The 12,705-nt window shown below is 41.1% G+C and overlaps 1 protein-coding gene across 1 annotated transcript in view; it reads left to right on the plus strand.

Annotated features, from left to right (window-relative positions):
• Nucleotides 1-12,705, plus strand: part of LOC128657066 (gastrula zinc finger protein XlCGF26.1-like) — a 61,313-nt gene that overhangs the window by 31,490 nt on the left and 17,118 nt on the right. Inside the window, exons 3-5 of the mRNA XM_053711293.1 lie at nucleotides 2,807-2,914; nucleotides 4,390-4,494; nucleotides 5,771-5,884. Of these exons, the coding sequence (XP_053567268.1) occupies nucleotides 2,807-2,914; nucleotides 4,390-4,494; nucleotides 5,771-5,884 (327 nt within the window). The remainder of the gene's footprint in view (nucleotides 1-2,806; nucleotides 2,915-4,389; nucleotides 4,495-5,770; nucleotides 5,885-12,705) is intronic.

Below are 12,705 nucleotides of genomic sequence, written 5' to 3' on the forward strand. Positions count from 1 at the left end.
GCAGAAGTATGTGCGTCGCTGAGGCAGCTAATATTCTGTTACCACTGGTTACATAAACGTATTATATACAATATGGTGCAGCTCTTCAGTGTGTAGCTGGGGGCAGAAGTATGTGCGGCGCTGAGGCAGCTAATATTCTGTTACCGCTGGTTACATAAACTTATGGCAGCTAATATTCTGTTACCGCTGGTTACATAAACTTATTATATACAATATGGTGCAGCTCTTCAGTGTGTAGCTGGGGCAGAAGTATGTGCGGCGCTGAGGCAGCTAATATTCTGTTACTGCTGGTTACATAAACGTATTATATACAATATGGTGCAACTCTTCAGTGTGTAGCTAGGGGCAGAAGTATGTGCAGCACTGAGGCAGCTAATATTCTGTTACCGCTGGTTACATAAACGTATTATATACAATATGGTGCAGCTCTTCAGTGTGTAGCTGGGGCAGAAGTATGTGCAGCACTGAGGCAGCTAATATTCTGTTACTGCTGGTTACATAAACGTATTATATACAATATGGTGCAGCTCTTCAGTGTGTAGCTGGGGGCAGAAGTATGTGCGGCGCTGAGGCAGCTAATATTCTGTTACCGCTGGTTACATAAACGTATTATATACAATATGGTGCAGCTCTTCAGTGCGCAGCTGGGGGCAGAAGTATGTGCAGCATTGAGGCAGCTAATATTCTGTTACCCCTGGTTACATAAACTTATTATATACAATATAGTGCAGCTCTTCAGTGTGTAGCTGGGGGCAGAAGTATGTGCAGCACTGAGGCAGCTAATATTCTGTTACCACTGGTTACATAAACGTATTATATACAATATGGTGCAGCTCTTCAGTGTGTAGCTGGGGGCAGAAGTATGTTCAGCACTGAGGCAGCTAATATTCTGTTACCGCTGGTTGCATAAACTTATTATATACAATATGGTGCAGCTCTTCAGTGTGTAGCTGGGGGCAGAAGTATGTGCGGCGCTGAGGCAGCTAATATTCTGTTACCGCTGGTTACATAAACTTATTATATACAATATGGTGCAGCTCTTCAGTACGTAGCTGGGGGCAGAAGTATGTGCAGCACTGAGGCAGCTAATATTCTGTTACCGTTGGTTACATAAACTTATTATATACAATATGGTGCAGCTCTTCAGTGTGTAGCTGGGGGCAGAAGTATGTGCGGCGCTGAGGCAGCTAATATTCTGTTGCCACTGGTTACATAAACGTATTATATACAATATGGTGCAGCTCTTCAGTGTGTAGCTGGGGGCAGAAGTATGTTCAGCACTGAGGCAGCTAATATTCTGTTACCGCTGGTTGCATAAACTTATATAAAATATGGTGCAGCTCTTCAGTGTGTAGCTGGGGGCAGAAGTATGTGCGGCGCTGAGGCAGCTAATATTCTGTTGCCACTGGTTACATAAACGTATTATATACAATATGGTGCAGCTCTTCAGTGCGTAGCTGGGGCAGAAGTATGTGCGGCACTGAGGCATCTAATATTCTGTTACCGCTGGTTACATAAACGTATTATATACAATATGGTGCAGCTCTTCAGTGAGTAGCTGAGAGCAGAAGTATGTGCGGCACTGAGGCATCTAATATTCTGTTACCGCTGGTTACATAAACGTATTATATACAATATGGTGCAGCTCTTCAGTGCGGAGCTGGGGGCAGAAGTATGTGTGGCGCTGAGGCAGCTAATATTCTGTTACTGCTGGTTACATAAACGTATTATATACAATATGGTGCAGCTCTTCAGTGTGTAGCTGGGGGCAGAAGTATGTGCAGCACTGAGGCAGCTAATATTCTGTTACCGCTGGTTACATAAACGTATTATATACAATATGGTGCAGCTCTTCAGTGCGGAGCTAGGGGCAGAAGTATGTGTGGCGCTGAGGCAGCTAATATTCTGTTACTGCTGGTTACATAAACGTATTATATACAATATGGTGCAGCTCTTCAGTTCGTAGCTGGGGGCAGAAGTATGTGCGGCGCTGGAGGTGCTGCTAATATTGTGATGGTGTCTAGCCGGTACTTCCTGTCACTAGTATCCTGCTTGTCTGTCTGATCTTTCAGGTGCACACAACGCGCTGCTTCCTATTTGCCAGTTTTATGTAGTTCTGAGCCGGCCATTCCTCCTTTTTTAAATTGCACTAATTCTGACTAATTCTCATACAGTGTTATTAGCTATCCAGCTTCCCGGGTTTACTGCATGCTGACACCTCTATTAGGGTCACCTGCTTAGCCCTGTATTGTGTATATCACAAACCACAACTGTTACGTGTGTACAGATACAAAAGTAAATCAGGCAGCACGCTCTTCCTTTAGGTCATTTACCAGAGAGTGTTAGATCAAGGAGTTACATACAAAATAACTACACTTATCCAAGATGCTGGTTTATTTTTACCCATAGCTGGTTCCTGTTAACTTAAAGGGATATGAAACCCCAAATTTTTCTTTTTTAATTCAGAAAATACAAGTTTGAAAAAAGATTCCAATTTATTTCTATTTTCAAATTTGCTTTGTTCTCATGATATCCTTTGTTGAAGAGATACCTAGGTAGGTGTCTGGAGCAGAAAATTGTGCTGCCATCTAGTGCTCATGTAAATGGATAACATTCTTGTAAACTGCTGCCATAAAGTGCTCCAGACACAAACGCACGTCTGATTTTTTTGTGTAATACAATTAGCTAAATTAGGTTTTCGCTAATTGTGTAATAAACTAAATCAGAAAGTACAAACTGCTGTTATATAAGTTTATGTTACACCCTGTACTGTGCTCTATCAGGTAACTTCCTGCTGTAATTACAGGGCGTCTAGAGGAAAACCCGGGCACTGGGCTATTAAATGTGAAGGAAGAGGATGAGACAGATGACATGAATAGTCATCAGACTGAAATACATTGCTCCCTCCCTGCCGGTGAGTAGTAATATGTGAGAGTCTGCCGGGGCTGTGCACACAGTTACTTACTGCTCTCCCTCCCTGCCGGTGAGTAGTAATACGTGAGAGTCTGCCGGGGCTGTGCACACAGTTACTTACTGCTCTCCCTCCCTGCCGGCTTGTAGTAATACGTGAGAGTCTGCCGGGGCTGTGCACACAGTTACTTACTGCTCTCCCTCCCTGCCGGTGAGTAGTAATACGTGAGAGTCTGCCGGGGCTGTGCACACAGTTACTTACTGCTCTCCCTCCCTGCCGGTGAGTAGTAATACGTGAGAGTCTGCCGGGGCTGTGCACACAGTTACTTACTGCTCTCCCTCCCTGCCGGTGAGTAGTAATACGTGAGAGTCTGCCGGGGCTGTGCACACAGTTATTTACTGCTCTCCCTCCCTGCCGGTGAGTAGTTATACGTGAGAGTCTGCCGGGGCTGTGCACACAGTTACTTACTGCTCTCCCTCCCTGCCGGTGAGTAGTAATACGTGAGAGTCTGCCGGGGCTGTGCACACAGTTACTTACTGCTCTCCCTCCCTGCCGGTGAGTAGTAATACGTGAGAGTCTGCCGGGGCTGTGCACACAGTTACTTACTGCTCTCCCTCCCTGCCGGTGAGTAGTAATACGTGAGAGTCTGCCGGGGCTGTGCACACAGTTACTTACTGCTCTCCCTCCCTGCCGGTGAGTAGTAATACGTGAGAGTCTGCCGGGGCTGTGCACACAGTTACTTACTGCTCTCCCTCCCTGCCGGTGAGTAGTAATACGTGAGAGTCTGCCGGGGCTGTGCACACAGTTACTTACTGCTCTCCCTCCCTGCCGGTGAGTAGTAATACGTGAGAGTCTGCCGGGGCTGTGCACACAGTTACTTACTGCTCTCCCTCCCTGCCGGTGAGTAGTAATACGTGAGAGTCTGCCGGGGCTGTGCACACAGTTACCTACTGCTCTCCCTCCCTGCTGGTGAGTAGTAATACGTGAGAGTCTGCCGGGGCTGTGCACACAGTTACTTACTGCTCTCCCTCCCTGCCGGTGAGTAGTAATACGTGAGAGTCTGCCGGGGCTGTGCACACAGTTACTTACTGCTCTCCCTCCCTGCCGGTGAGTAGTAATACGTGAGAGTCTGCCGGGGCTGTGCACACAGTTACTTACTGCTCTCCCTCCCTGCCGGTGAGTAGTAATAGGTGAGAGTCTGCCGGGGCTGTGCACACAGTTACTTACTGCTCACCCTTGTAGTTTACTGTCTACTTTATAAGCACAGATAACACAATGAGTTTAACCCTTGTTTAGTTCATGTTATAGTTTTATACTGGAATATAGAGGCTCACGGTAAAAAAAAGGATGAGAGGGAAAAGGAGAATGTGTGAATTTGGTGCTATTGTCTGTGTGGGAAATAAACAAACTGTTTTATAGTAAAGTTAAAAAAAACTAGATCATGTGATATAAAAACTGAATCTGCTTTATTTGTACAGATGAAGATAACGCTGATATAGTGAAAGTTGAGATAACAGAAGATCTGTGTGTGAGGCATCAGCTGGAAGCACCAGATGAGGAAACCAGTGACAGCTTTAGCCCAGGTGAGTGTGCACTTGTGGTGTGTCTGAGGGACACAAGGGAGTGTGCATGTGTGTTGTATCTGATGGACATAGGTTACAGGTAAGTGTGCTTTTGTGGTGTGTCTGAGGGACACAGGATACAGGCGAGTGTGCACATGTGTTGTGTCTGAGGGATATAGGTTACAGGTGAGTGTGCACTTGTGGTGTGTCTGATGGACACAAGGGAGTGTGCACGTGTGTTGTATTTGATGGACACAGGTTACAGGTAAGTGTGCTTTTGTGGTGTGTCTGAGGGACACAGGATACCGGTGAGTGTGCACGTGTGTTGTGTCTGAGGGATATGGGTTACAGATGAGTGTGCATGTGTGTTGTGTCTCAAAGACACAGGCTACAGGTGAATGTGCACATATGTTGTGTCTTAGGGATAAAGGTTACAGGTGAGTGGGCATGTGTATTGTGTCTCCAGGAAAGCGGAAACGCGTCAGATGCCGTAGATCGAGTTCTACTATCCCACACTCCTCTGTGTATGTCCATAAATTTGTAAGTCTTTTACGCTTTACTAATACATTTTTTAAGTGTTTACTTGTTAACTAGTGCGGTCTTTAAATTGTTGCCATTTTCTTGCTCACTCGCTTTGGAACTCTTTTTCTATTATTGTTTCACCACTTAGCTCTGTTGTGAGCATTTGGCATATGCCTGCAGCTGAGGGAACACCAGCTGCCTTTCTGCATGTGAGTGATTGTTCATTATTACCTTTAGAAGTCTCACTGAGATGTGTTTTATGTCTCTGGGACACAGCTTTACAGGTGAGTGTGCATGTGTCTGATGGATAAAGGTAGCATGGGTGTTGTGTGTGTTACAGGTGAGTGTGCATGTGCCTGAGGGATGAAGGTAGCATGGGTGTTGTGCGTGTGTGTTACAGGTAAGTGTGCATGTGTCTGAGGGATGAAGGTAGCATGGGTGTTGTGCATGTGTCTGAGGGATGAAGGTAGCATGGGTGTTGTGCGTGTGTGTTACAGGTGAGTGTGCATGTGTCTGAGGGATGAAGGTAGCATGGGTGTTGTGATTGTACACAAGGTGGTTGTACATGTATGTTGTGGGTTACAGGTGACTGTGCACATATATTGTGTGTGAGTTGCATAGTAAGTGTGATAATCTACTAAATAATTCTCTTCTGTGCACATAGTCATTTTTGGGTCATCTCATGATTTTTCGTTATATACAATAAGAGAGAAATTGATACATCCCATGAGCACTACAAGCAACTTACACATATGCATGTATTCTTACTGTACAGGCCGTATGGATGTGACACCTTCAGATGGCTCAGCAGTTGAGTGCAGAGGAGAACCGTATGTGTGCGATCACGTGAAGCCTGAGCAGGATGAAGTTCCTATAAATATGGCTACAGGTGATTTGTACTAATTAACACATTACCCTCAAACATCCGCCGGATCTTGCCACTGGCCTGCAGTCCTAGCACAGCTTCGCCAGCGAAGTTGCGCCAGTTAAACCCAGAACGACCACAGATGTACAGGGTACGTCTGTCATAAAGGGGTTAAGTAAAAGGAATATTCTGTGATGCTGTCATTTTGTCTCATGTAAATAACAGTTATATTTTCTCAAATGGTTACACAGCAGACACAGGTCAGTGAGCAGCTCATGTATGAATAACTAAGGGCTAGATTACAAATGAAACACAAAAATATAATTACTACTGAGTGCTAAAGCCACTCCAGTTATATCTATAGTGCTTCTATTCTTGTACTCGTATTACAAGTTAAAAGTAAAATGTTATCAGAAGAGTCAAAGACTTAGGTGCATTAATATCTGGAGGTCGTTTATTGTGACCTCGCTGAGTCCCTTTCTGCATAGACTTCTGTATATTTATACACATATAAATAAATCACATACATATACACCTTTGTGCACCAGATCATAAACCATATCCCTTTAAATCACTATTAGAACATTTATTTTAATAATAAACCTTGTTTTTGTATTAAATATGTATAATTATGAGTGAAATACTTTATTTTAATATATTATATATGTGTTTTATTGCGCATATATTCAGGCGTTAAAAGGACAGTAAAGTCAAAATTAAACTTTTGTGCTTCAGATAGAGGATACAGTTTTAAACAACTTTCCAATTTATTTCTATTTAATTTTCTGTGTTTTCTTGGTATCCTTAGTTGAATAGCATACCTAGCTGATGTTTGGTGTCTGCACATAAATGCTTCTTGTCATTGGCTCAGCAGATGTGTACAGCTAGCTCCCAGTAATTCTTTGCTTCTCCTTCAACAAAAGATAACATTTGCTTCATTCTCTTGGTAACAGAAGTACATTGTAAAGTTGTATAAAATGACTCTCTCTCTGAATCATGAAATAATTTTTTTTTGTTTGTTTTTTACATTTTACTTCAGGTCTCTAAAAGCACTAAGTTTCCAGTGCTATTTTGTAATGTGCTCGAGTGTAACACTTATGTCGCCAATGTAATATGAGCGTTAGTAGCAAATTCTGCGCTCTTCATTCAAAGTATAGGGTGCGCTAAATAAATGTCAGCCTCGTTAAAGGGACATGAAACCCTTAATTTTTCTTTCATGATTCAGAGATAGAATGAGGAGCAGAACCGTTAACGTTACCCTTAGGGTGACCTTGTGCACAATCATCATCAGAGACATGAAGCTTCAGATTAGTTTACGCCATACAAGGCCAATGATAAAAAAAACAAAGCAAAAATATAATATTAGCATGATTTAAATCACAGCTTGACTAAATGAAAAATGATCCAAAATGGCCTAGGATTTCTATTTTATACTGCTGAACTATTTTATACCTATTATACTTCCTACCTATATACAAGGACAAGGGGACAAAACACAACAACGAAACAAAAAAAAAAAAAAAAGGGGGGGGGAGGGGAAATGGAGGGATGAAGTCCTTAGCTACCAAATACCCAGTAGTACCAGCTCTGAATTCTGGAAAGGGAATATTATATAATCAATCTCCATGGTCGGGAGTGACTTTATAAATGCTGCCCACTTGTTAAAAATTTTTCTAATATCAAGTTCATTAGCTATATCAGTGTCTCGTTGTTCTAATATGCATTGTTTCGTAAGATAATTTTTAATCTCTGAGATACTTGGGGTCTCTCTTGTTTTCCATTTTTTGAAAATTAAATGCCTGGCTGCCCGAATAGATAAAATTATCAGTTTTCCACTAATATGCTGTACCTCGTGTTTTTTTAGGCAGAAAAGGACTTGGGTTAATGATAGTGCCAGAGGAGAGATCTTAAGTGATTAATTCAGCCAGAATTCTAGTTTATACCAGAATTGTCTGATCCTTGGACAATTCCATATTATATGTAAAAGATCTGCGGCTATGAAAGAGCATTTAGGACATTTATTGAAATTTGGGTTTCGAAACTTAAAGCCTTTTTCAGGGGTGAAATAAAATTTATGCAAGAGTTTGAGATGTGCTTCTCTCCAGGTAGCTGAAAGCGTGGTCTGTGACACTTTATGAATGGATGCTTGTATAAATTTAGAATCTATATTATTCTGTGGTAGCATCAGATTCCATTCTTGAGTGGTTTTTCAAGGATAGGAGTTCCCTTGCTAACTCCCAGAAAATGAAAACAAGGAGTAATAGACATAAACCCTTTCTCGACCAATAAAAACCAGCTTTCCAAATTACCCAAGGCCCAGTGCCAGTTTACCTCCTTCGTTAATTCTAAGGCGAAATGTCTTGCCTGTAGGTATGCAAAGAACTCTTTATTGGTGAGATTGAACTAATTTTTAAGCTCCTCAAATGTTTTGACACATTTTTTCTCTTGGTCGATTAAATGCACAATCCTATCCAGTCCTAGTGAGTGCCACCTTTTGAAGACAGTCAAATTTATGCCAGCTTGAAATTTTGGGTTTCCAGTAAGAGGTAAGTATTGGGAGACCCTACAATTTATAGATAGGAGATTTCCTATCTTACACCAAGCCTTTAATGGGTTAAAGAAGGTTTTAAGTTTCTTGATGTTAACTGGGATATCTTTTGGCTCACAATGAATTAGTGCTCATGGAAGAAATGGATCACATATGCTTCCCTCGAGTGCATTGTTTAGAACATAATCATTAGAAAAGATCCAATCTGTGTCAGGATAATGGCATACTTATTCTCTGCACTGTCCCTTTAAAGCATCCTGCTCTCATTAACATCAACCTATTTAAGGCCCCTCCCAGCATTTTCACATTGCTTAGTATTGAAGTTTGTCTTAAACCTTAACCTGAGCCTGCTCTCTGTAAGATTTATCATACTACTTCTGTTTGTTGGATTCCTCTACTCCTCCTAACTGGATTTCTGTTGTCATCCTCTCCTTCCTGCCTGCTTCTCCCTCAGAAGATTCAGCTATTTCAAAAGCCTCATTCCTACCTTTACCTCTAACTCAGTTTCCCCTGCAGCTCACCGGCCTTGGGATTCACTTTTCACTGAGCTCCACTTCCTCATGCTGTGACGTCATCAGCCAGCTGCTACTGAGCTTCCCTGCTCCCTCTGGCAAGTCGCCATTACAACCCGGTGTTTGCAACTATCATTATAACAGTCCTGTTAGGGGTAAGCCAGTCTCTGAATTTTTACTTTGCTGCTATACTCTAAGATTAGTATCTCAGTTGCTGTTGTTATTTTTCTGTGACTTTTATTTTCATTCCCTCATATCCTGCTGTTTTACCATAACTCTGCTCACAATAGCAATTGCTTATTTTTTCTATGATCATAGTACCATTTTTTCCTTGCTTATTTATTTTTTCCTTTATTAATGGTAAAATCTCAGGTTTATCTGAGCATATCCCTGCTGCATTTACTTTCTCACAGTGACTACCCAGACACATGTGGCAGCCATAGGGAATATGCTCAATTACTGCCTGTATATTAAAACTTTGCAATAAGGAATAAGGTTTTACATAGCTGCCTAATTCCTAAACTTTGTTTTACCTTATCACTCTGTTGCAAACAACCATACAATTTTTATTGTTTTTTTCATTCCCAGCAGTTGTGGTCCAAATAACTAAGCTGCACACATTTTTTCTTTCTTAGTTGTGCCTGACAATCTGCCACAATGCGTGCCAGAAAAGCAAGATTGTACAAGCGTATATCTGGAAGTGCGAGACCTCCATAATCCTTTGCAAGGGATAGTTTGATCAGTGATATCCTAGGTCTTTTATCCTGCCAGATAAATCTTCTAAGCGTGCTATGAAGTAGACAGATGTTCCTCTCTAATAGTATTATTAATAGTGTTCTGTAAAATATAGAGCAGTTTAGGGAAAAGAACCATCTTTATGTTTAAATCTTTTTTTATTGATAAGAAAAACATTACACATAACAAAAAACTTATTCAAATAGATCAAATCCACTATGGCTTAGCTTGTCCATTATGAGTTGAAGTATACAGCAACATATCTATCCAGAAGCTGTGAGAAGTCTCTTGTTACTGTAATTTTAAAAAGTCATAGTAATCTGAGCAAAAAACTTATATATAAATCAGTATACAAAATAAGAAGAAAATAAATAAGGAAAAAAGACAATAATAAATTTAAATTAGAATATTCATTGAATGGATGCCAGAGAGTGGTCCGTCAACTGTGCATTTTCATGATGCCCAAAGAAGTCCAGGTTTCCCTATATCTGCCTACTCTTCATCTCACTTTCCCCTTCACCTCTTGTCGCTGTCTTACAAACCTAACTGGGGTAATCAAAATCACCCCTATAGTTCCAATAGAACCAAATTTCGTCATTCTTGATTTTAGTACCTAGCGACCATGAAGCGTGATCATACATATTGTATGTGTGTTGGATCTTGCATTTAATTTCCTGCCATGTCGGTGTGCCTACCTTCCAATGTTTCGCTATGCATGTCCTCACCACTGTGCACAGTATCCTGATAAATGTGTTTATTGGTCTGTTGTACTTTTGGATTCGTTCGTGGAGTAGTGCTTGTGCCATGCTGAGTTGCACCTGTTCATCTAATAGATAGCTAATCAGATTAAAAAGGGATTTCCATATAACTTGAACTCCTATATACTCCCATATCATATGGCGGTATGTACCTAATTCTCCGCATTCTCTATAGCATAATCCCGAATTAGCTTTTGATGTGTGAGGTTCTAAGTGGTGTCAGGTACCATCTGAATATTGTTTTCAGTGTATTCTCTCTAAGGTCTGCACTCAACAACCCTCTAGTAGCTGCTCCAAAAGTCTCGTTCCATTCGTCAGATTCTAAGGTCATGTCTAAGTCAGTTTCCCACCTAAGCATGAGTGTGGTTTTAGTTTTGGTCGTAGGTGTTTGAATGTCTAGATATATTCTGGAAATGGAGTGTTTTGGTCTCGTTGGGGAGCCGCATATATCCCCCAAGATAGATCTACCTCTAGTTGGTGTTGTCTGGAGAAATGCTTGTATGGATGAAGATATCTGAAGGTATAAAAACCAGTGTACCGCAATTGGGGACACTTTGTCCCTTATTTGGGTGTAGGTCATTATTTTGTTCTGTATTAGTAGGTCTGCCACTCGGTATAGTCCTTTGTTTTCCCATTTATTGATTTCTTTCTGTGGATCCCCGTGTAGTAGGTATCTAATTGCAGTAGTGATCCAATAGGGCACATCCCTTTTTTGTGTGCTAATTCTGCCCAAATATATTGTGTTGTCTCGCTTGTTATAGGGTGAAGTTGCCTTGCCTCTCGTGTGATAGTCTTATGTTCCCATAGAATGGCATCTGTTTTGTCCCATCTTCCCATATCTGACTCTAATTGTATCCAAAGAGCTTCCTCTTTGTTTCTGAGTATTAACGTGTCCAGTGCCAGTCTAGCCGCTTTGTAGTAATCGATTAGATTAGGAATTCCCAACCCTCCGAGGGTCTTATGCCGAGTCATAATTTTCCCCGCTATTCTGGCTATTTTCTTACCGCATATGAAAGCTAATATTTCGGATTGGATTTTATCGATATCGGGGTATATAATGCGTATGGGTAGGGCTCTAAAGAGGTAAAGCAATCAGGGTAGTATAGAAAAGAAAAGAACCATCTTTAATAGTGCAATTCGTCCAGAAATAGAGAGCGGTAGATTTTGCCAGCTCTTAAGTTTCTCCCTAAAATTTGTTAAGACTGGGGGTATATTAAGTTTGAGAAGCAAGAGGATGAGCTGAATCAAAAGAGTCAAATGCTGTAAAAATTTATTAGGAAGTCCATGGGTTAGTACATACAAAGTAGGTCACAGTCAGGGACGCCTGACGCGTTTCGCGCATGCGTAGATGCGCTTCTTCGGAGGCTAGTTAGAATCTCATAGTGACAGCTTTTTAAACATTTGGCGCACCAATCCAAGGACAGCTTGAGTTAAAACCAATCAGTGTGTCTCCATTGAACAAGCAAATAAAATAAGAAGTCTGATGTTTATTGCAACAATCATTGCTCAATAGAAAAAAACATAATTTATGTAAGAACTTACCTAATAAATTCATTTCTTTCATATTAGCAAGAGTCCATGAGCTAGTGACGTATGGGATATACATTCCTACCAGGAGGGGCAAAGTTTCCCAAACCTCAAAATGCCTATAAATACACCCCTCACCACACCCACAATTCAGTTTAACGAATAGCCAAGAAGTGGGGTGATAAAAAAGTGCGAAAGCATATAAAATAAGGAATTGGAATAATTGTGCTTTATACAAAATCATAACCACCACAAAAAAAAAAAGGGCGGGCCACATGGACTCTTGCTAATATGAAAGAAATTAATTTATCAGGTAAGTTCTTACATAAATTATGTTTTCTTTCATGTAATTAGCAAGAGTCCATGAGCTAGTGACGTATGGGATAATGACTACCCAAGATGTGGATCTTTCCACACAAGAGTCACTAGAGAGGGAGGGATAAAATAAAGACAGCCAATTCCTGCTGAAAATAATCCACACCCAAAATAAAGTTTAACGAAAAACATAAGCAGAAGATTCAAACTGAAACCGCTGCCTGAAGTACTTTTCTACCAAAAACTGCTTCAGAAGAAGAAAATACATCAAAATGGTAGAATTTAGTAAAAGTATGCAAAGAGGACCAAGTTGCTGCTTTGCAGATCTGGTCAACCGAAGCGTCATTCCTAAACGCCCAGGAAGTAGAAACTGACCTAGTAGAATGAGCTGTAATTCTCTGAGGCGGAGTTTTACCCGACTCAACATAGGCAAGATGAATTAAAGATTTC

The sequence above is a fragment of the Bombina bombina genome, chromosome 4 (genome assembly GCF_027579735.1).
Source record: "Bombina bombina isolate aBomBom1 chromosome 4, aBomBom1.pri, whole genome shotgun sequence".
Lineage (NCBI taxonomy): Eukaryota > Metazoa > Chordata > Amphibia > Anura > Bombinatoridae > Bombina > Bombina bombina.